The 20,550-nt window shown below is 59.1% G+C and overlaps 1 protein-coding gene across 2 annotated transcripts; it reads left to right on the top strand.

Moving 5' to 3' along the window:
• Nucleotides 1-3,869: 3,869 nt before the first annotated feature.
• Nucleotides 3,870-20,007, top strand: EML2 (EMAP like 2). 2 transcript variants are annotated; one of them, XM_029065215.1, is made up of 22 exons: nt 3,870-3,956; nt 5,945-6,157; nt 7,106-7,229; nt 7,433-7,537; nt 8,335-8,363; nt 8,494-8,623; nt 10,166-10,315; nt 10,439-10,508; nt 10,617-10,727; nt 11,263-11,358; nt 11,491-11,625; nt 11,943-12,042; nt 14,104-14,258; nt 14,524-14,649; nt 16,891-17,022; nt 17,141-17,208; nt 18,236-18,324; nt 18,429-18,526; nt 18,621-18,708; nt 18,889-18,984; nt 19,554-19,684; nt 19,824-20,007. In XM_029065215.1, the coding sequence occupies exons 1-22, from the start codon at nt 3,890-3,892 to the stop codon at nt 19,947-19,949; spliced, it is 2,439 nt and encodes an 812-aa protein (XP_028921048.1). In that variant the 5' UTR covers nt 3,870-3,889; the 3' UTR covers nt 19,950-20,007. The 2 variants fall into 2 exon arrangements, with proteins under 2 accessions (XP_028921048.1, XP_028921049.1); XM_029065216.2 differs by lacking the exons at nt 3,870-3,956; nt 5,945-6,157; nt 7,106-7,229; nt 7,433-7,537 and adding an exon at nt 7,788-7,860.
• Nucleotides 20,008-20,550: the final 543 nt, after the last annotated feature.

The raw sequence follows: 20,550 nt of genomic DNA, 5'->3' as shown, positions 1-20,550 counted from the left end.
TAATTTATCTTCCTTCCCAGCCCCACAGCACTTACGTCCATATCTGTAACTTATTTATTTATATTAATGTTCGTCTCCCCTCTAGACCGTAAGCTCACTGTGGGCCGGGAATGTGTTTATTATTATATTATATTCTCCCAAGTGGTTGGTACAGTCCTCTGCACAGGGTAAGCGCTCAATAAATACGATCGAATGAAAGAATGAGTTGAGAAGCAGCGTGGCCTAGTGGATAGAACACGGGCCTGGAAGTCAGAAGGACCTAGTTTCTAGTCCCGGCTCTGCCACTTGTCTGCTGTGGGACCTTGAGCAGGTCACTTCACTTCTCTGGGCCTCAGTTGCCTCATCTGTAAAATGAGGATTAAGACTATGAGCTCCATGTGGGACATGGACTGTGTCCAACGTAATAAGTTTAGAGCAGTGCCGGGCATATAGTAAGCACTTAACAAATACCATAAAAAAGAGAATCGGTAGAGAAGCAGCGTGGCTCAGTGGAAAGAGCACGGGCTTTGGAGTCAGAGGACATGGGTTCGAATCCCGGCTCTGCCACTTGTCAGCTGTGTGACTGTGGGCAAGTCACTTAACTTCTCTGGGCCTCAGTTACCTCATCTGTAAAATGGGGATTAAAACTGTGAGCCCCACGTGGTACAACCTGATTCCCCTGTGTCTACCCCAGTGCTTAGAACAGTGCTCTGCACATAGTAAGCGCTTAACAAATACCAACATTATTATTATTAGGCAAGTTCCCTGTCCACATTGAGTTTACAGTGGAGGGGCCGAAGGACTAGACCAGGCCGTGCTCAGGCCTCTTCTACTCCCCATCGGTCCTCCAATTCCGAGAGCCGGCAGGGGATGTGGGGAGATCCTGGGTGGTCTCGACGCCCAGCGGCTCCCCGCTGACCCCACCCCCGTTCCTCCTACCCACCACGGGAACAGCTGGAGAAGGAAAGCAGCATAACCTAATGGGAAGAGCCCGATCCCGGGATTCAGATGGTATTCCTTGGGACCTAAGCACAGAGTCTGGCGCTTAACAAAGACCCCAATCACGAATTCTGGCTCCGCCCCTTGTCTCCTGTGTGACCTTGGGCAAGTCGCTTCACTTCTCTGTGCCTCAGTTCCCTCATCTGTAAAATGGGGATTGAAACCATGAGGCGCTATGTGCGACAACCCGAGGAGCTCGTCTCTACTCCAGCGCTTAATACAGTGTCAAGCACATAGTAAGCGCTTAACAAACACCATAAAAAATAATAATGTTGGCATTTGTTAAGCGCTTACCGTGTGCCAAGCACTGTTCTAAGCACTGGAGGAGATACAAGGTAATCAGGTTGTCCCACGTGGGTCTCACAATCTTCATCCCCATTTTACAGATGAGGGAACTGAGGTACAGAGAAGTTAAGAGACTTGCCCAAAGTCACACAGCTGACAAGCGACGGAGCCGGGACTAGAACCCACGACTAGAACCGGACTCCCAAGCCCGGGCCCTTTCAACTGAGCCACGCTGCTTCATCGGGGGTGTCTAGCCCAGAGAAGAGGCCAAGGGTGGGCTTGGCTCTCTGTGGGGTCGTGATCAAGGGGGTCACTGGGGACCTGGGGTAGAGCTCACCTCCTCCAAGAGGCCTTCCCAGACTGAGCTACCCCTTTTCCCTCTGCTCCCCCTCTGCTCCCCCTCCGCCCTCTGCTCCCTCCCCCTTCCCCTCTTCACCTCCCCTCAGCTAAACCCCCTTTCCCTCTGCTCCTCCCCCCCTCCCTTCCCCTCAGCACTGGGTTCATTTGGATGTATTTTTATTCCCCTATTAATTTTGTTAATGAGGTGTCCATCCCCTTGATTCTATCTATAGTGATTGTGTTGTGTTGTTTTTGTCCGTCTGTTTCCCCCGATTAGACCGTGAGCCCGTCACTGGGCAGGGATTGTCTCTCTGTGTGGCCGAATTGTCCATTCCAAACGCTCAGTCAAGTGCTCTGCACATAGTAAGCGCTCAGTAAATACTCTTGAATGAGTGAATGAATACTCATTCATTAGTATTACTAATTAGTATTACTAATACTCAGTATTAGTATTTACTGAGCGCTTACTATGTGCGGAGCGCTTGGAATGTACAAATCGGTAACAGCTAGAGACAGTCCCTGCCCTTTGACGGGTTTACAGTCTAATCGGGGGAGACAGACGGACAAGAACAATGGCAATCAACAGAATCAAGAATGAATAAAAAGCCCCGGATGGTGGAGGTGTTTAGCTGCCCCTTGTCAGCCGTGTGACTGTGGGCAAGTCACTTAACTTCTCTGTGCCTCATCTGTCAAATGGGGATTAACTGTGAGCCTCCCGTGGGACAACCCGATGACCCTGTATCTCCCCCAGCGCTTAGAACAGTGCTCTGCACCTAGTAAGGGCTTAACAAATACCAACATTATTATTCTTATTACCTGCGGCTGGCGAGGAGAGAACGGGCCGAGGGAGCTGACTAGGGTGCTGGAAGCGTGGAGGTGGCGTCCCCGCTCTGGCCACTGGGGGGCGGCAGGGCTACCGAAGGCCGGCCGGTGGGCGGGGAGGCGATCCGTTCCGGGGGCAATCCGGATCCGGGTTTTGGGTCCTGCCCCGTCCCGGCCGTCCCGGCCCCGGCTGACACCGCCGACCTCCGCACTGCGCTACCCGGCTCCCGGACAACGCCGGGACGCGGCCTGGATTTCTCCCCTCAGGAATGGGTCTGAGCCTCTCCTGCGGCCACTACAGAGTCCAGAGAGAGCCTGCGCAGCTAGGTCCCATAATAATAATAATAATGGTCATATTTGTTAACTTCTCTGTGCCTCAGTGACCTCATCTGTAAAATGGGGCTGAAGACTGTGAGCCTCACGTGGGACAACCTGATCACCTTGTATCCCCCGCCCCCCAGCGCTTAGAATATGCTCTGCACAGAGTAAGCGCTTAACAAATATCAACATTATTATTGTTATTAAGCGCTTACTCTGTTCAAAGCGCTGTTCTAAGCACTGGGGGGATACGAGGTGATCAGATTGTCCCACGTGGTGCTCACAGTTTTCATCCCCATTTTACAGATGAGGGAACTGAGGCGCAGAGAAGTGAAGGGACTTGCCCAAAGTCACACAGCTGGCAAGCGGCGGAGCCGGGATTAGAATCCACGGCCTCTGACTCCCAAGCCCGGGCTCTTTCCACTGAGCCACGCTGCTTCTCTCTGGCGTCTGTCCCAACTCCTGCCTCAGTTCCCCCTTTTGAAAAACGGCGGGGGCTCCCCGAGGCCAGGAGAGGGCTTCTGAGCGGGGGGGGGGGAGTTCGCTCTCTGGAGAAGGGCCGAGAGGTTCTGAGGTTGAGGTGGGGTCGGAATGACAAGAGAAATCTCCCCCACCCCAACCCCCTTCCTCGATTTCAGTCACTCCACTTCTGCCCAGCACCGGTCCGGCCTGCCGCTGCCTTAAAGATGCTCCTGGTGAATGGGCAGGAAAGGGGTGGGAAGACCACCGGTCCATCAGACCCCTTCCCCCTTTCCTCGCGCCCTATTGGCTCAGGGGCCTGAAAACCTCCCTCCCATTGGCTTAACCGAGAGCGGAGGATGGTAACAGAGAATGATTGGGGCCGGGGACCGGAGTCCTCTAGAAGTATAGAAACAGCCAATCGGGATTCGGAGAGTAGGGGAGGGGGCAACAAGGGGTTCCATCCCTCCGGACACCCCGGGTTTGAAATTGGGAAGGGGGCAAAGTGGGGGGGGGAGCTCGGGGCGGGGGGGCGGAATCGGTCTGTGCTGCCCAATGCCGAGGGGAAGGGGAGATGAGGGAGAGAAGACCGTCACCATGGCAACGGGAGGCAGGGCAGGCGGGTACCGGGCGGGCGGGCGGGGGGAGGGAGGCGGCGACGGCGACGGTGACGGCGGGCGGCGGGGCCATGGCGGAACGGGTCCCGGCCTGGGCCGGGCTGTACGACACCACCTCGCTCCTGCAATACTGCATTGGTGAGTCTCCTCCCGACCCGACCCTCACCCGCCTCCGCACACATCCCGCTCCTCGCAATTCCCCACATCCCCCATCTGGGGAGCGGCGGGGGCTGGGTCCGGCCCCAGGCCCACTCCCCGCCCCGCCCGCCCCTCCACTCGGGGCGAAGGGTTAGGGAGAGGTGAGAGCTAATGAATGGGGCAGCCGCGCCGGAGAGTCAGGGCGTGGATGAGAGTTATTGGGTTGGGGGAGAAGCCAAGGGGCTGGGGGCTGCAAGGGACAGGAGATGCCCCATCTCCAATCCATCCGTCAATCAATGGTATTTGCTGAGCGCTTACTATGTGCAGAGCACTGTACTAAGCGGCCCCCGGGGAAGAAGAACCCAGGGGAGAGCAGGGGAGGGGGCTGAGGGCGGGCCTAGGTGGGGCGCCTGTCCGGTGAATGGGTACCAAGGTGAGCGGAGCTCAGGCCGACGGACGCAACGCAATGGGTGACCGCGCCCCCGAGTCACTCGTCCTTGGGTCCCGCATCTCCGCTTCCCCCTTTCCCGCGCCAGGGCTTGGGTTCCTTGGTCGGGAATGCGGGTCCGCTCTCCGGGCCGGGACGGTCCGGGGAGGGCAAACTCGACTCCTTCGGTTATCCTGACTCCCAGGACGTCTGGTTCCTGGGCCCCGAGGACCCGGGGGGAGCCTCCCCGGAGCGAGGGCCCAGGACGGCAGGGAAAGGGAGAGGGAGGAGGGGAAGAAAAGGTGTCTCCTTCCCCCCCACGCTTTGGGACACTGAAGTAGGCACAGTTCAAACACGAAAGAGGGGTCCGGGGCGGGGCGGGTCGCTGGCCGGTTGACCCTGTCCCTCCTCCTATCGCCGCTGTTCTCGGGGCCTCCCTCCCCCCCGGGACACCCTTCAGCATCCCCGACCCCTCCCCACCTCCCACTCCTGGACTCCTGTGGGCGAGGATTCCCCCAACCCCCACTCCGGCCACTGCAGGCGGTTGGCCCGGGTCCAGCGCCGCTGGTGGTGGTGGTTGGTGGGGGGCGGGAGGGCGGGCAGAGATTGGGCGGCGGGCGACGAAGGGTGGGGCCGGTAACACTGCGGAGCCGGGCCGGACCGGACCGGACCGGACCGGACCGGACGGCCAGAGAGAACCAACGGCGGGATGGCAGGTGAGATCTGCCCCGGCCCCACTCAGCCCCCTCCGGGAAGCTGAGGTTCCCAGGGTCCCCATCTCCAGCCTTTCGGCCGGGGACCGGGGCAGCGGGCCGCAGGGGGTGGAATGACCACGACCCTCCGGCTCCCCGCGGTTGAGCCGGCCCTGCCCCCCAGGTGGGGGTGGGGGGCGGGGCCCCGGGGAGCCCAGGACCACCCAGGGCTTGGGGAAGGGAAAAGGTCAGGGCCCACCGGCCGAGAAGGTCACCGGCTACCCCGAGGGGGCCGCTCTGGGGCGGGGGGAGATCCGGGGTGAGGAGCGGCGGGGACTCCGGATACCTCTCCCGGGCTCTACTCATCCTCGAAGGGTACCCAGAGGTCGGGCGAAGGGGGCTAAGTCCTGCTGGATCAGTCTCCCCACCCGTCCTTTCGCCACCACCCTGGAGGCATTAGAAAAAGCGCTTGGAGATCCTTTCCTCCCCTGCCCCGCCCTCCGTGGTCCCCCGGCCACCCCCTGCCCCGCTGGGTCTGGGGCAGGATCCCTGCTATTTCCGAGCCACCCCACCGCCACGGGCTCCTCCGCCCCGCTCTTCCCCCGGTCCCGGAAGCGCCCGTCGGCTGCGGCTGCTTCTGGGGTGGAGCCCACGGAGGACGGATGGGCCGGAGCCGAACAGGGGTTTCCCTCTTCCCGCCCCGAGAGGGAACATTCGTTCATCGTCTCGATCGAGCTCCTGCTGCGTGCAGAGCGCTGGGCAGAGCGGGGGTGGGGGGGGTGTCCCGGAGGGGGAGGGGAGGAAAGGTCCCTCTGGTCCGACCCCCCTCCCGGCCTCTCACCCTCGGGGGGGGGGGGTCCTCCCCGCAGATGACCACCTGTCGGGGGCGAGCATGGAGGTGGACGACCGCGTGTCCGCGTTGGAGCAGCGGCTGCAGCTGCAGGAGGACGAGCTGGCCGTGCTCAAGGCGGCGCTGGCCGACGTGCTGCGGCGCCTCCGCGCCTGCGAGGAGCAGGGCGCTGCGCTCAGGGCCCGAGCCCCGGCCAGGGCGGTGGGCGCCCTGCGCTTGGGGGCCGCCACAGGTACTGGAGAAGCAGCGTCGGCCTCCCTCGTGGCGAGAGGAGCCCGGGCTGGGGAGGCGGGAGACGTGGGTTCTGATCTCAGCTCGTCTCACCGCCGAAGCGGCCTGGCTCGGTCGGGGGCAAGAGCCCGGGCTGGGGAGTCAGAGGGCGTGGGTTGCCATCCCGCCTCCGCCACTCGTCAGCTCTGTGGCTTTGGCCAAGTCACTTCACTTCTCTGGGTCTCAGTCACCTCATCTGTAAAATGGGGATGAAGGCCGTGAGCCCCACGTGGGACAACCTCACTATCTACCCTAGCGCTTAGAACAGCGCTTGGCACGGAGCAAGCGCTTAACGGATGCCATTATTATTATTATTATCTAATCGGAGAAGCGGCGTGGCTCAGTGGCAACGGCACGGGCTTGGGAGTCAGAGGTCGTGGGCTTAGAACAGGGCTCGGCACACAGTGAGCGCTTAACAGATACCGTCATCTTATTATCCCGCCTCCGCCCCTGGTCTGCTTTGTGACTTTGGGCCGGTCACTTCGCTAATCTGGGCCTCGGTTATCTCATCTGTCAAATGGGGATGAAGACTGTGAGCCCCACGTAGGACCACCTGATGACTTTGAATCTCCTCCAGCGCTAAGAACGGTGCTTGGCACCTACTAAGCGCTTAACCAATACCCCCATTAATAATAACCTTGGCGTTTTGTTAAGCTCTTACTGGGTGCCGGGCACTGTACTGAGCGCTGGGACAGGGCCGGAGCGACGGGAGGGGCGCCAGGGTGGAACTCTATGGACAGGACCCGGGGGGGAATTTGGGGATCTGAGCTGGGAGCCGGAATGTGGGGGGGGGGGGGGAGGAGGGGAGAGGGGGACGGTTGGGGGGTCCCGAGGCGGGGGAGGAGGGGGAAGGGGCACTCGGGGGTGGGGTGGGGGCCCGCGGCATCTTCATCCGCAGCCCCGTCCTCAGTGTCCCAGCTCCTCAAGGCCCTTCCCGCCAAGTCCTCGCTCAACTGCACGGCCTCCCCGCGTCGTCCCGGAGGCTACGCCACCTCGCCCTCCTCGCCGAAGAAGGGGGCCAATGCCGGGAGAAGGTGAGGGGGCCCGACCGGGCCCGACCGGGCCCGACCGGGCCCGGGGGTGGGGGGAGGCTGGGGTCGCCCGCCGTCCAGCCCCCGCTCCTCCGGGGAAGGGGCGCTGGGCGGGGGGGGGGGGCTGTTGTGGGCGGGGCAGCGGCTCCTCCCGCGGGGGTCCCCGTCCCGCCCCCTCCCGCAGCGCCGTGTGGCCCGTCCCGCAGTGTCCGCCGCTGCCCGTCGCCGGAGCGCCTGTCCTCCGTCCGGCGCGAAGACCCGCGCAGCCGGACCACGTCGTCCAGCAGCTCCTGCAGCGCCAAGCGGGAAGGGTAGGTGGGCGGGGCCGGGGGGTGGTGGGGGAGGGAGAGAGGGGTCCCCCCAGAATAGCCCCAGCAGCCCGACCAAAGTGCCCTCAGGGTAACGGCCCGCTTCCCCTTCCCCAACCACCGGGGCCGGGCCCGGCCCCTGGCGGGAGCGTCCGGCCGCCTCGGCCCTCGCTTCCCCGGGCCCCGCGGGGATGGGGCGGGGCGGGACCGGCTCCTCCTCCTCCTCCTCTTCCTCCTCCTCCTCCTCCGGGAAGCAACTTCCCGGAGCCCCGCCCCGCCCCCAGTGGAGCCGCCGCTGTCGCCGCCATGAGCAGTTTCGGGCCCAGGTGAAATCGCCGCCTTCGGCTCGGCTTCCCCCCCCCCCCCCCGGGAGCCCTCCCGGCCTGCCCCCTCCCCCGACCCGCCCGGGCCCCCCTCCGGGGCCCGCACCCGCCGCCTTGCTCGGTGAACCTCTTCCCTCCCACTGGGAGATCCTAGAGCCCCCGGCCCCCTCCCTGGGAGCTGGACCCCCCCTACCCCCAGGACCCCCCACTGACCCATACAGAGAGAGAGAGAGAGAGAGACCCAGGGAGAGGGCATGCGTCTGTGACCGGGGAACGGGGGTCGGGGGAGGCCTGGGAGGGGCGTCTGCCTCGAGCCCTGCGCTTCCCGTTGTAAGTTTGGCAGCTGCTGGGCCTCTCCCCGAGACAGTCTCCCCGGAGGCCGGCCCGACTTTCTGGGCGGCGGCGACGAGGCGGGGAAGGCCCTGGGGCCGTCAGAGAGGCCTGTCTAGCTTATCCGCCCCTTCCTCCCTCTTCCAGCAAAACCAAAGAGGTGATTTTCAGCACCGGTGAGTCTCTTCCCCGGGGTCCCCACCTGCTTCGGCTCAGGGATTCCCACCCGAGGGAGGAAGGCTTGGGTTGGGGGAGGCCTCGTGGCTCACGGCCTCTGACCCCCGCCTGTCGTTCCGTCCCCGGCAGAGGATGGGGCTGTGAAGATGTTCCTCCGCGGCCGCCCCGTGCCCATGCTCATCCCCGATGCCCTGGCGTCCACCTACAGCCTCGACGCCAAGCCCGAGATGCCCTCCCGCCGCTTCAAACTGGACTGGGTGTATCCCCCTAACCCTATCCCCACTCTCCCACCATCCCTGCCACCCTCCCCAGACATCCCCGTCCCCACCTTGTTCTGTCCCGGACCCCGTCTCGGCCCTTCCCCCAGCGTTGGCTGGAGAGATGCGCGGGTGCGGGATTTGGGTCGGACTACTAGCTCCTGAATGATAATAATAATAATTATGGTACCTGTTAAGCTCTTACTGTGTGCCACGCACAGTTCTATGCACTGGGGTAGATACGAGCCATTTGGGTTGGACACAGTCCCTGTTCCACATGGGGCTCGCACTCTTAATCCCCATTTTACAGAGGAGGTAACTGAAGCCCAGAGAAGTGAAGTGATTTGCCCGAGGTCACACCGCGGACTCGAGGCAGAGCAGGGATTAAAGCGCAGGCCCTTCTGACTTCCAGGCCTGGCCTCTCTCCCCTAAGCTACACTGCTCCCGAAGAGCAGGCATAATAAGAAAATGAAAGTGGACTTGCCTGGAGGCCTGGAGATTACCCAGTTGACCTCTAAAGGCCAAGAACTCTGCTTCTGCTCATTGCAGGGTGACCTCCATCTGCACCCCTGCTGGGAGAAGTAGTGGGTAGATCACGGGAGTCGGAAGGTCATGGGTTCTAATTCCGCTTCTACCACTTGTCTGTTACCACATTAATGGAAGCACTTATCGTACCCCACCTTGATTATTATATCGGCCTCCTTGCTGACTTCTCCGCCTCCTGTCTCTCCCCACTCCAGTCCATACTCCATTCTGCTCACCGAATCATTTTCCTTCAAAATCGTACAGACCATGTTTCCCCACTTCTCAAGACATTGCAGTGGTTCCCCATCCACCTCCGCATCAAAAAGAAACTCCTCCTCACCATCGGCCGTAAAGCACTACTTTATCACCTGGCCTCCTCCTACCTCACCTCGCTACTCTACCTACGATCCAGCCCGCACGCTTTGTTCCTGTAATGCAAACTTTTCACTGTACCTCGATCTCGTCTATCTCACCGCCGACCTCTTGCCCACATCCTACCCCTGGCCTGGAATGCCCTCCCTCCTCCTCTTAGATAGTTGCTCTCCCCCACGTCAAAGCCTCACTGAAGGCGCATCTCCTCTGAGAAGCCTTCCTTGACTAAGCCCTCCTCTCCTCTTCCCCCACTCCCTTCTGCATCACTCTTACTTGCTCCTTCATTCATCCTCCCGCCCATCGCCACAGCACAAATGCATATTGAATGAATGGTCTGCTGGGTGACCTTGGGCAAGTCACTTCATTTCCCTGTGCCTCAGTTACCTCATCTGTTAACTGGGGATTGAGACTGTGAGCTCTATGTGGGGCGGGGACTGTGTCCAACCCAATTTGCTTGTATCCACCCCAGTGCATAGTACAGTGCCGGGAACATAGTAAGCGCTTAACAGATACCAAGGTTATTATCATGAATTGTCGTTCCTGTGGTCTACCTGGTTGGCTGGGGGGCTTGGGGAGGAGGGGCGGGCTGACCGCGGGCTGCTTCTCCCCTTCCTCCGCCGTTTGCCGCTTCCTTGACGCTGTGCCAGCTATGGGTACCGGGGCCGGGACTGCCGTGCCAACCTGTACCTGCTGCCCACGGGGGAGATCGTGTACTTCGTGGCGTCCGTGGCCGTGCTGTACAGTGTGGAGGAGCAGCGGCAGCGGCACTATCTGGGCCACAACGACGACATCAAGTGGTGAGCTCCTCCCCCGGCCACCGCCCTCCCCGCCCCCTCCCCACCCTGCCGACCTCTGCCCCTGCTGGCCGGGCGGGCTGGGTGGGGGAGGGACCTGACCCCCATCTCCCCTCTCCCCCATAGCCTGGCGGTGCACCCGGACATGATAACCATCGCCACCGGCCAAGTGGCCGGGACCACCAAGGAGGGGAAGGTGAGGGGTGTGGAGGAGGGGCCGGGGGCGAGACCCCTTTGGGGGGTGGAGGTGGCTCCTTGCCCCCGACTCCACCCCTTCGCCTCCCCCTCCTTCCTTCCACTGTAGCCACTGCCTCCGCACGTGCGGGTCTGGGACTCGGTCTCCCTCTCCACGCTGCACGTGCTCGGCCTCGGAGCCTTTGACCGTGCCGTCTGCTGCGTCGGTTTCTCTAAATCCGTAAGTGCGGCCCCCGGGGTCACGTTACGTCTCTCATTCGTTCATTCATTCATTCATTCATTCAATCATATTTATTGAGCGCTTACTGTGGGCAGAGCGCTGTCCGAAGGGCTTGGGAGAGTACAGTATAACAATAAACGGACACATTCCATACCCATAACAAGCTTACAGTCTGGAAGGGGAGACAGACATTAATGTAAATTAAAAAAAAAATAAACAAATAAATTACAGATACGTACATACTTCTCCTTCCCCGTAATTTTTGAGTGCTTGCTGAAATGGTATTTGTTAAGCGCTGTACTATATGCCAAGCACTGTCCTAAGCGCTGGGGTGGATACAAGCTGCGTGCAGAGCACTGTATTAAATGCGAGGGAGAGCCCAATTCTGCCCACAGGAGCTTAGAGTCTAGAGGGATATCCTTAGCGGGTTCATCCTGAACTGCCCGTTGGCCACCCAATGGGGACCCTGCTGGATGCTGGGGGAGGTGAGGGAGGTTGCGGGGTTGGCGGTCACCGATGTCTCGGCTCCCCACAGAACGGGGGTGGCCTGCTGTGCGCCGTGGACGACTCCAATGACCATATACTGTCTGTGTGGGACTGGGCCAAGGAGCAGAAAGTCGCCGACATCAAGGTGAGGGACTTCCCACCGGTGCCCCCCACCCGCCCTGCTCCCCTCCCTGAACTCCCTCCCTCCGGCCTCGTGCTCACGCCCCTCCCCCGCAGCCTGCTGCTCACACACCTCCGACCCCCCCCCCCCAACCAGTGCTCCAATGAGGCGGTGCTGGTGGCCACGTATCACCCCACCGAGCCCGACCTGATCATCACCTGCGGGAAATCCCACATTCACTTCTGGACCCACGAGGGCAGCAGCCTGAGCAAACGGCAGGGCATCTTCGAGGTGAGGACGGGGAAACGGGGGGTCGGGAGGGACGGGGACGCCGGAGGAAGGGCATCTTTGAGGCGAGGGCGGGGATGGGTCGGGGGACATTGGAGGCGGGGCAAGTGGGAGTGAGGTGGGACTTGTGGGGGGCTGGGTGTGAGCGAGTTGGGGTACTGGTTCAGGAGGAGTGGGCTGAGGGGAACAGGCTCAGCGGGAGAGGAGAGGCAAGCAGGAAATGAGGAAAACAGCCAATCTCCTAGTCCTCTAACCCTGCTGTGGGCCTGGGAGACCCCATCTCCGGCCCTCAGACCTCCCCATCCTCCCCCCCACCCCAGAAACACGAGAAGCCGAAGTACGTCCTGTGTGTGGCCTTCACCGAGGAGGGGGACGTAGTAACCGGAGACTCGAGCGGAAATCTCTATGTCTGGGGCAAAGGTCAGATTCCCCCCCCCCCCCCCCCCCCCCACTGCTTGGGGACCTTGGAATCCAGATTCCCATCCACACCCCATCCTGGACTCTGAACTCATGCACGGGTGGGGCAGAGAACAGGTCCTGGGTTTCCTTCTAAGCCTCCTTCTCCCTTGTACCTGCTCCCTTGCATTTGCCCTCCTGCATCATCAGTGGTATTTTTTGAGCTCTTACTATGCATAGAGCACTGTACTGCTTGCCCCCTTCTACCTTCCCTCCATACCCCTACATCTGCCCCCCAAACACCCTTCCACCCACCTTCTCCCATACGCCTGCACCGTCACCCCCACCCCGGGACCTCCTCCCCCACACCCTTGTACCTTCCCCTCTGCTCTTTTGCATCTTTCCTCCGTGCCCTTTGTTCCCCCCTGCCAATATCTCTTTGCCTCTCACCCTTCCCCTGAAAGAGTAGTTGCATTTATCGAGTACCCACTTGTTGTTCTGCACTATATTAGATGCTTGGAAAGTACAAAATAAACCAGTGACCTTTTCCTATCAGGACATAGTAGTAATAATAATTACTGTGGTATTTGTAAAGTGCTTACTATGCACCAAGCACTGTAATAATAATAATAACTGTGGTATTTGTTAAGCACTTACTATGTGCCAGGAACTGTACTAAGCGCTGGGGTGGATACAAACGAATCAGGTTGAAAACAGTCCCTCTCCTGCTTGGGGCTCAAAGTCTTAATCCCCATTTTACAAATGAGGGAACTGAGGCCCAGAGAAATGAAGTGACTTGCCCTAGATCACACAGCAGACAAGTGGCAGAGTGAGGATTAGAACCCGTGACCTTCTGACTTCCAGGCCCGTGCTCTAACCGTTATGCCGTGTTGCTTCCCGTTAGAGTTAACACTCTAATGGGGTGGACTAACAGAAAAATAACTGTGCCCCCCAATGCCTCATACCCCTAAAAACTCCTTCAGAATCTCCATTAACTCCCAATTCCCCCATACCCCTTCCTAGGCAGAAACTCCTGCCTGTTGGTTTTAAGGCACCAGGTCAGCCCTCATTCAACCAAGCAGTGGTATTTCTTGAGCAGCACTGACTGTGTGCAGAACACTGTACTAAGCACCAAACAACGGAGTTGGTAGACACATTCCCTTATCCTCTCTCCTCTTCCACCTCACCTCAGCTCGCCCACTTCATTCCTCTCAAGCCAGTCCCCTCGCTGTGTCTCCCCTTGGTCTCTCCTGCTCACACCACCCTCCCTCCTGTCTGGAACTCCTTCCCCCTTCCCATCCTGGAGACCACCAGTTTCCCTACCATCGAAACCCTCCTCTCCTCCGGGAGGTCCTCCCTGATTAATCTCCCTTCTCCCATCCTATATTTCGTTCAACTTCAGCACTTCTGGATCCCCTCGGCACTTAGGTGCTCACACCTTCTCCCGCCACCCACCCCTACCCCCTCTCTTTAAACCCTACTGTAACTATTTTAGTGACCGTCTCCCCTTCTATTCTGTAAGCTCTTTGAGGGCCAGGATTCGTGTCTACCAACTCTCTTAGAGTGTACTTTCCCAAGCGCTTAGTCCAGTGCTCTGCACACAGTAGGAGTTCAATAAGCACCATTCATTGATTGATAGTATACTTGCCCAAGGATTCAATACAAGGCTTTGCCCACAATGCGCAGTACAGATTTTGCACTTTTGCAAGCCCCCAGCATGGCATAGTGGATAGAGTCCAGGCCTGGGAGTCAGAAGATCATGGGTTCTAATCCTGGCTCTGCCGTTTGTTTGCCATGTGACCTTGGGCAAGTCACTTTTCTGGGCTTCACTTATTTTATGTATAAAATGGGGATTGAGACTATGAGCCCCAAATGGGACAGGGACTGTATCCAACTCTATTACTTGTATTCACCCTAGTACAGTGCCTGGCGCAATTATTATTATCCACTCTGCCAACAACCAATATCACCATAACACCCTCAAAACGCTCCCAGTACCTAGATCACCGCATTATGGCTGTCCTCCCAGGCTGGTGGTGCGCCTGCCCACCCGCCCCTCCCCCTCAGCCCAGGCCCCTCTTCCAGGTGGGACCCGGATCACCCAGGCGGTGGTGGGCGCTCACGAGGGCGGCGTGTTCGGGCTGTGCACCCTGCGGGACGGGACACTGATATCCGGGGGCGGGCGGGACCGCCGCGTGGTGCTCTGGGACCGAGACTTCCAGAAGGTGCAGGAGTCGGAGGTGAGGGACGAGGGAGCGGGCTGAGGGTCCGGGCGGGAACCTGACCGGGGAGCCTGGGGGGTCGGCGGCTAAATGGAGGGCCCCAGGGTTGGGGACCGGGGGCGGAGGGTGGGGCGGAGGAGTTTGGGGCGGCTGGGATCCCCAACCCTAACGCCTCCCCTCCTGCCCCTCGTCCTGCTCCCTTTGTGTGTGTGTGTCTGCACGCGCGCGCATGCCCCCTTCCCCCACGGTCAGTCCACTCCCTCCCCAACTCCTGTCCCCCCAGGTCCCAGAGGGGCTGGGGCCCGTGAGGACGGTGGCCGAGGGCCGGGGAGACACTCTCTACGTGGGAACCACCCGAAACTCCGTGCTGCTCGGCTCCGTGGCTGAAGGTTTCTCCTCCCTCGTCCAGGTGAGCAGGGTGGGAGGCGGGGCGGCATAGGGGGCAGGGAACCGGGGAGGGGGAGAGAGGGGATCTCCCACTGTATTCCGAGAAGGAGCACAACCTGCTGTGAGCCCCTTGTGGGACAGGGACTGTGTCCAATCAGATTTATTTGTGCCCGCCACAGCTCTTAGTAATACTAATAATAATGATAATAGTAGGTGTGGTATTTTTTAAGCACTTACAATGTGCCAGGCCCTGTACTAAGCACTGGGCTCGATGCAAACAAATCGGGTTGGACACAGTCCCTGGCACACAAGGGGCTCAGACAGTCTTAATCCTCATTTTACAGAGGAGGTAACTGAGGCACAGAGAAGTTAAGTGACAAATTCTCACAGCAGGCAAGTGGCGGAGACAGGATTAGAACCCAGGTCCTTCTAACTCCTGGGCCCATGCTCTATCCACTAGGCCACGCTGCTTCGCTGTGCCAGTATAGTGCCTGGCACATAGTAAGTACTTAACAAACACCACAATTATTAATTATTATTATTATGGGAAAGAACTCAGGCCTAGGGATTAGAGGACCTGGGTTCTAGTCCCAGCTCTACCACTTGCCTGCTTGTGTGACCTTGGACAAGTTGCCCAACTTCTCTTAACCTCCGTTTCCTCATCTATAAAATGGGGATTCGAGAGCTGTTCCCCCTTCTACTTGGACTGCCAGCTCCAGGTAGGACAGGGACTGTGTCCACCCTGATTATCTTGTATCTACCCCAGTGGTCGATCAAACAGCGGTATTTATTGAGCACTTACTTTGTGCAGAGCACCGTGCTAGCACCTGGCACATAGTAAGTGTTTAACAAATATCACAGTTCATATTATCCCCCCCTTCATTCAATCCCTAATGTTCATCGAGCACTTACACTGTACTAAGTGCTTGGGAGGATAAGATAGTTGGCTTACACGATCCCTGCCTTCAAGGTGATTACCATCTAGCAGGGGAGGCAGATACTGAAATAAATTACCGCTAAGGGGAAACAAAAGTGTATAAAGTGATGGACCTAAGGGTTACAGGGCTCTGGGGTGGGTGGAGAATGTGAGCCCTCAGTGCCTAAGTGATGCAAAAAGGGATGTAGACTTTAAGCTCACTGTGAGCAGGGAGCGTAGCTACCAACTCCGTTATAGTGTACTGACCCGAGAGCTCAGTATTGTGCTCCGCTCATAGTAAGCGCTCAATAAATACCACTGATGAAGTGGCAGCGTGAGGAGTAGAGGGAAGGAGGATAAGAGATTAATCAGACAAGTCTTGCAGAAGAAGAGACTCTGGGGCTGGAGATTCGTCCATGGAGAGGTGATAGTTGGAGCCCTGGGAGCGATGAGTTCTACAGGGCAGTGGGGGTCGACGGAGACCCAGAACTGAACCTTGATGGGCCCCCATAGTTAGGGGGTGGAGGAGGAGCCGACCAGAGACAGCGAGGAGCAGAAGCCGGAGAGGACGGTGTCAGGAAAGCCAAGTTCAGGTGGTGTCCCCGGGAGGAAGGGGTGGCCCACAGTGTCGAAGGCAGCTGAGAAAACAAGGAGGATCGGGACGGAGGAGAGTCCGTTAAATTTGGTGAGGAGGAGATCCTTGCTCAGTCAGCCAGTTGTATTTATTGAGTGCTTACTCTGTGCAGAGCACTGTACCAAGTTTTTGGGAGAGTACAATATAACTGTAACAGACACATTCCCAGTCCACAATGAGCTTACTGTCTAAAGATTGAAGACTGGTGATCTCCAGCTGGGAACATGTCTCGCAACTCTCTTACAATGTACTTTCCTAAGCGCTTAGTACAGTGTTCTGCACACAGTAAGCGCTCAATAATCACGACTGATTGGAGAGAGCGGACACAGAAGAATGAAAGGGACAAGGGAAATGAGAAGGACAAGGAGGGAGTTGGGGGAGAGGCAGTGAAGCGTCCATCTCTGTTGTGTTGGACTCTACCAAGCGTTTAGTACAGTGCTCTACACAGCTTAAGCATTCAATAAGTACCATTGATTGACGGGTTGATTGCTAGACAACCCATTCCAGGATGGTTCCTGCCCCAGCCCCTCCGTTTGGCTCCAGGGAATCTTCAGCCTCGTTTTGTCCCTTCACCAGCCTGCGCCTCCTGCTGTGGTTCCCGTTGATTTCCTCAGTCTCCCCAGCAGAGATTCTTGCTCCCGGGGCCCACCCATCACGCCCCCCACCCTCTCACCAAGCCACACGGAGGGACTGATGGGTTGGCTCTCCCCCAGGGCCACACGGAGGAGCTGTGGGGTCTGGCTGCCCACCCCAGCCAGGACCGGTTTGTGACGTGCGGGCAGGATAAACAGGTCCACCTGTGGAACGTGGATACCCACCGGCCCATCTGGAGCAAAACCATTGAGGTGCGGCGGAGCGGTGGGGGGTGAGGGGGTGCTGGCAGAAGGGGAGGGGGCTGGGGGGGCCGGGCAGTGACAGAGCCTCCAGGGTGACCTCCCCCTCCCCCCGCCGCCGTGTCCCTAGGACCCAGCCCGCTCAGCTGGCTTCCACCCCAACGGGTCCGTCCTGGCCATCGGCACCGTGACTGGCCGGTATGTGATCGGGCTCGGGGGGCGGGGAGGGGAAGGGGAGTTTGGCGCCCGCCCACTCTTTCCGCCACCTCATCTAAACTTGTTATGGGCAGGGAACGTATCCACTAATTCCATAGTGTCGTATTCTCCCAAGAGAAGCGGCTTGGCCTAGTGGATAGAACATGGGAATGGGAGAAAGAAGCTCATGGGTTCTAATCCCGGGTTCACCACTTGTCTGCTGTGTGACCTTGGGCAAGTCACTTAATTTCTCTGGGCTTCAGTTACCTCATCTGTAAAATGGAGATAAAGACTGTGAGCCCCACGTGGGACGTGGACTGTGTCCAAACTGATAAACTCGTATCTACCCCAGTGCTTAGTACAGTGCCTGGCACATAGTGAATCCTTAACTACCGAAAGAAAAAAGAGCTTATCCATTCATTCAATAGTATTTATTGAGCGCTTACTATGTGCAGAGCACTGTACTAAGCGCTTGGAATGAACAAGTCGGCAACAGATAGAGACAGTCCCTGCCGTTTGATGGGCTTACAGTCTAATCGGGGGAGACGGACAGACGAGAACAATGGCAATAGAAAAGGGCTCTGCACAGAGTAAGCACTCATGGCTTAATGGATAGAGCATGGGCCTGGGAGTCAGAAGGTCATGGGTTCTAATTCCGACTCCACCACTTTGCTGTGTGACCTTGGCAAGTGACTTAACTTTTCTGGGCTGCAGTTACCTCATCTGTGACTATGAGCCCTGTGGGGGACAGGGACTATGTCCAACCTGATTTGCTCCTTTCCACTCCGGTGCTTAGTACAGTGCCTGGCACACAGTAAGCACTTAACAAATGCCACTATTATTATTATCAACATTATTATTATTAATCCATACCGTTGATTGCGGGGTTGATTTATCTCTCTTCTCCCTTACTGCCCCCTGCTGGGCACAGGGGAGAATGCTCCTCCCCCACCCCCTGCCGTGCTAGAGGGATAAGACTCGGGCCTGGGTCCCGCATCACTGTCTCCCACCCCCATCCCCTCTCCCCCAGGTGGATGGTGCTGGATGCGGAGACCCACGACCTCGTGGTCATTCACACGGATGGCGGCGAGCAGATCTCCGTGGTCAGCTTCTCCCCAGGTACCGGGGCGGACCCAGGCGGGCCGGGGGAAGACCGTGGGAGGGGGGCGGCGAGGGGGAGGCCGGCGTCCTCACCTGCGCCCCGCCCCCCTGCCCCCCCGCAGATGGGGCGTTCCTGGCCGTGGGCTCACACGATAACCTGGTGTACGTGTACGCCGTGAGCGAGGAGGGTCACAAGTACAGCCGCGTGGGCAAGTGTTCGGTGGGTACCCGCGGGCCCTCCCCCCGCCCCCTGTGCCCCTCTGTTCCGTGACCCGTGGTACCCGGGCCTTAATGCCCTCCTCTCCCCCTGACAGGGTCACTCCAGTTTCATCACACACCTGGACTGGGCCAGGGACAGCAGCTGCTTCGTCACCAACTCCGGAGACTACGAGATCCTGTACTGTGAGTTGCGGGGTGGGGGGCTGGGTTTGGGGGATGGGGACGCCCCGTGGATGCCCCCTGCTCCATCTCTGTCCCTCCCCGCGGCTCCATTTTCTGCATCTCCCCAGCCCCGGTGGGGTGGTGGGGTGGGGGGAGGACAAGGCCGGACGGGTCAAGGGGTCAACCTGCCATTGTGCCCAGGGGATCCTACCACGTGCAAGCAGATCACCAGCGCCGAGGCGGTGCGGAACGTGGATTGGGTCACGGCCAGCTGTGTGCTGGGCTTCGGCGTGTTCGGTGAGGGCCAGAAGAGGCGGAAGAGACGGGAGAGGGGAGATGGGGGAAGGCCGTGGGGTGGCGGCGGGAAGACCGGAGATACAGAAGCGGTGGGACCTGCTGGGTAGAGCGAGGACCTGGGTTCTAATCCGGCTCCACCATTTGTCCGCTGGGTGACTGTGGGCAAGTCACTTCACTTCTCTGGGCCTCGGTTCTCTCATATGGAAAATGGGGATGAAGACTGTGAGCCCCATATGGGACGTGGACTGTGTCCAACCTGATTAGCTTGTTCCTACTATAGCACTTGATACAGTGCCTGGCACATAGTAAGAGCTTAATAAATACCATTAACCAAAAAGAAAGAGTCCCCAATTCTCCGTAACACGCCCTAGCGGTGGGCATCTCCCCTGTTGCTCCGTCTGCTGGGCCTCGGGGGCTGCGGGTGGAATGGGGAGAGTGGCCCTCTGGCATTTGAGGTAACCTAGCCGCTTGGACATGTTTCCTGGGGGCTTGTGGAGAAAATGGGTTTGGGGGGTGCCTGCCCCTGTTCTGGGGGTCCCTGCCACACTTAACCCCTGCCCTTCTCGCAGGGATCTGGTCGGAGGGCGCCGACGGCACCGACATCAACGCCGTGGCCCGTTCCCACGACGGCAAACTGCTGGCGTCCGCCGACGACTTCGGAAAAGTTCACCTGTTCGCCTACCCCTGCTGCCAGCCAAGGGTGAGGGAGGAGGGAGACGGCGAGGGAGAAAGAGAGAGAGGGGAGGGAAGGGGGCGGGTGGGGGGGAGGAGGAAGGGCCGGAGGGAGGGGGCGGGACGGAGGGAGTCAGACTGTTTCCCGCAACCATCCCCACCCTTAGGCCCAGAGCCACAAATACGGAGGCCACAGCAGTCACGTGACCAACATCACCTTCCTCCACAATGACCGCGCGGCCCTGTCCACGGGCGGCAAGGACACGAGCGTGCTCCAGTGGAGCGTCGTCTGAGGGGGCCGGCCCGGGCTGGGTGTGGCGGGGAAACTGAGGCAGCTACCGCGGGGGGGGAGGGGTGTGGGGGGTGGCGGGGTGAAGGGATGTGGAGTGGAACTACTATATTTTAGAGAAATCTATGTAGAGGATAATATATATGCATCTATGGCAGAGGCGATTCGGGACAGGGTCGCTATATTTAAGGGGGTCACATGGGGCAGGGGCGTTTTTTTAAGTTGATTTTTGTATCAGAAATAAAGAAGCCTGCACTGAGTAACTGGAGTTGGCCCTGTCTGCTGGGATGGGGGGCGGGGGCAGTGTAACCCCAAATAGGTGCCACGTGGCCTCTCCCCTCCCCTATCTCTGACCCCCAGCTAAGTCGGCCTGAGGTCAGGCCTCTTATCAGGTTCCCCAGGGGACGATGGAGGGGAAGGGGGCAGCTACTTTCCGAGGGTCCCACTCCCGGCCTCTCTTCTTCAGACACCCTCTTATCCCCACCTCCTCCCTCGCCCCCCAACCTGCCTCTGGGCCGGGTCCTTCCTCGGACCAGGCTCCGCCTCCCCCCTCCTTCCATTCATTCATTTATTCATTCAATCGCATTTTTTAAGCGCTTACTGTG

Source organism: Ornithorhynchus anatinus, chromosome 5, assembly GCF_004115215.2.
Source record: "Ornithorhynchus anatinus isolate Pmale09 chromosome 5, mOrnAna1.pri.v4, whole genome shotgun sequence".
NCBI lineage: Eukaryota > Metazoa > Chordata > Mammalia > Monotremata > Ornithorhynchidae > Ornithorhynchus > Ornithorhynchus anatinus.
Note: the sequence above shows the minus strand (reverse complement) of the source record. Positions and strands in the feature narration are given on the sequence as shown.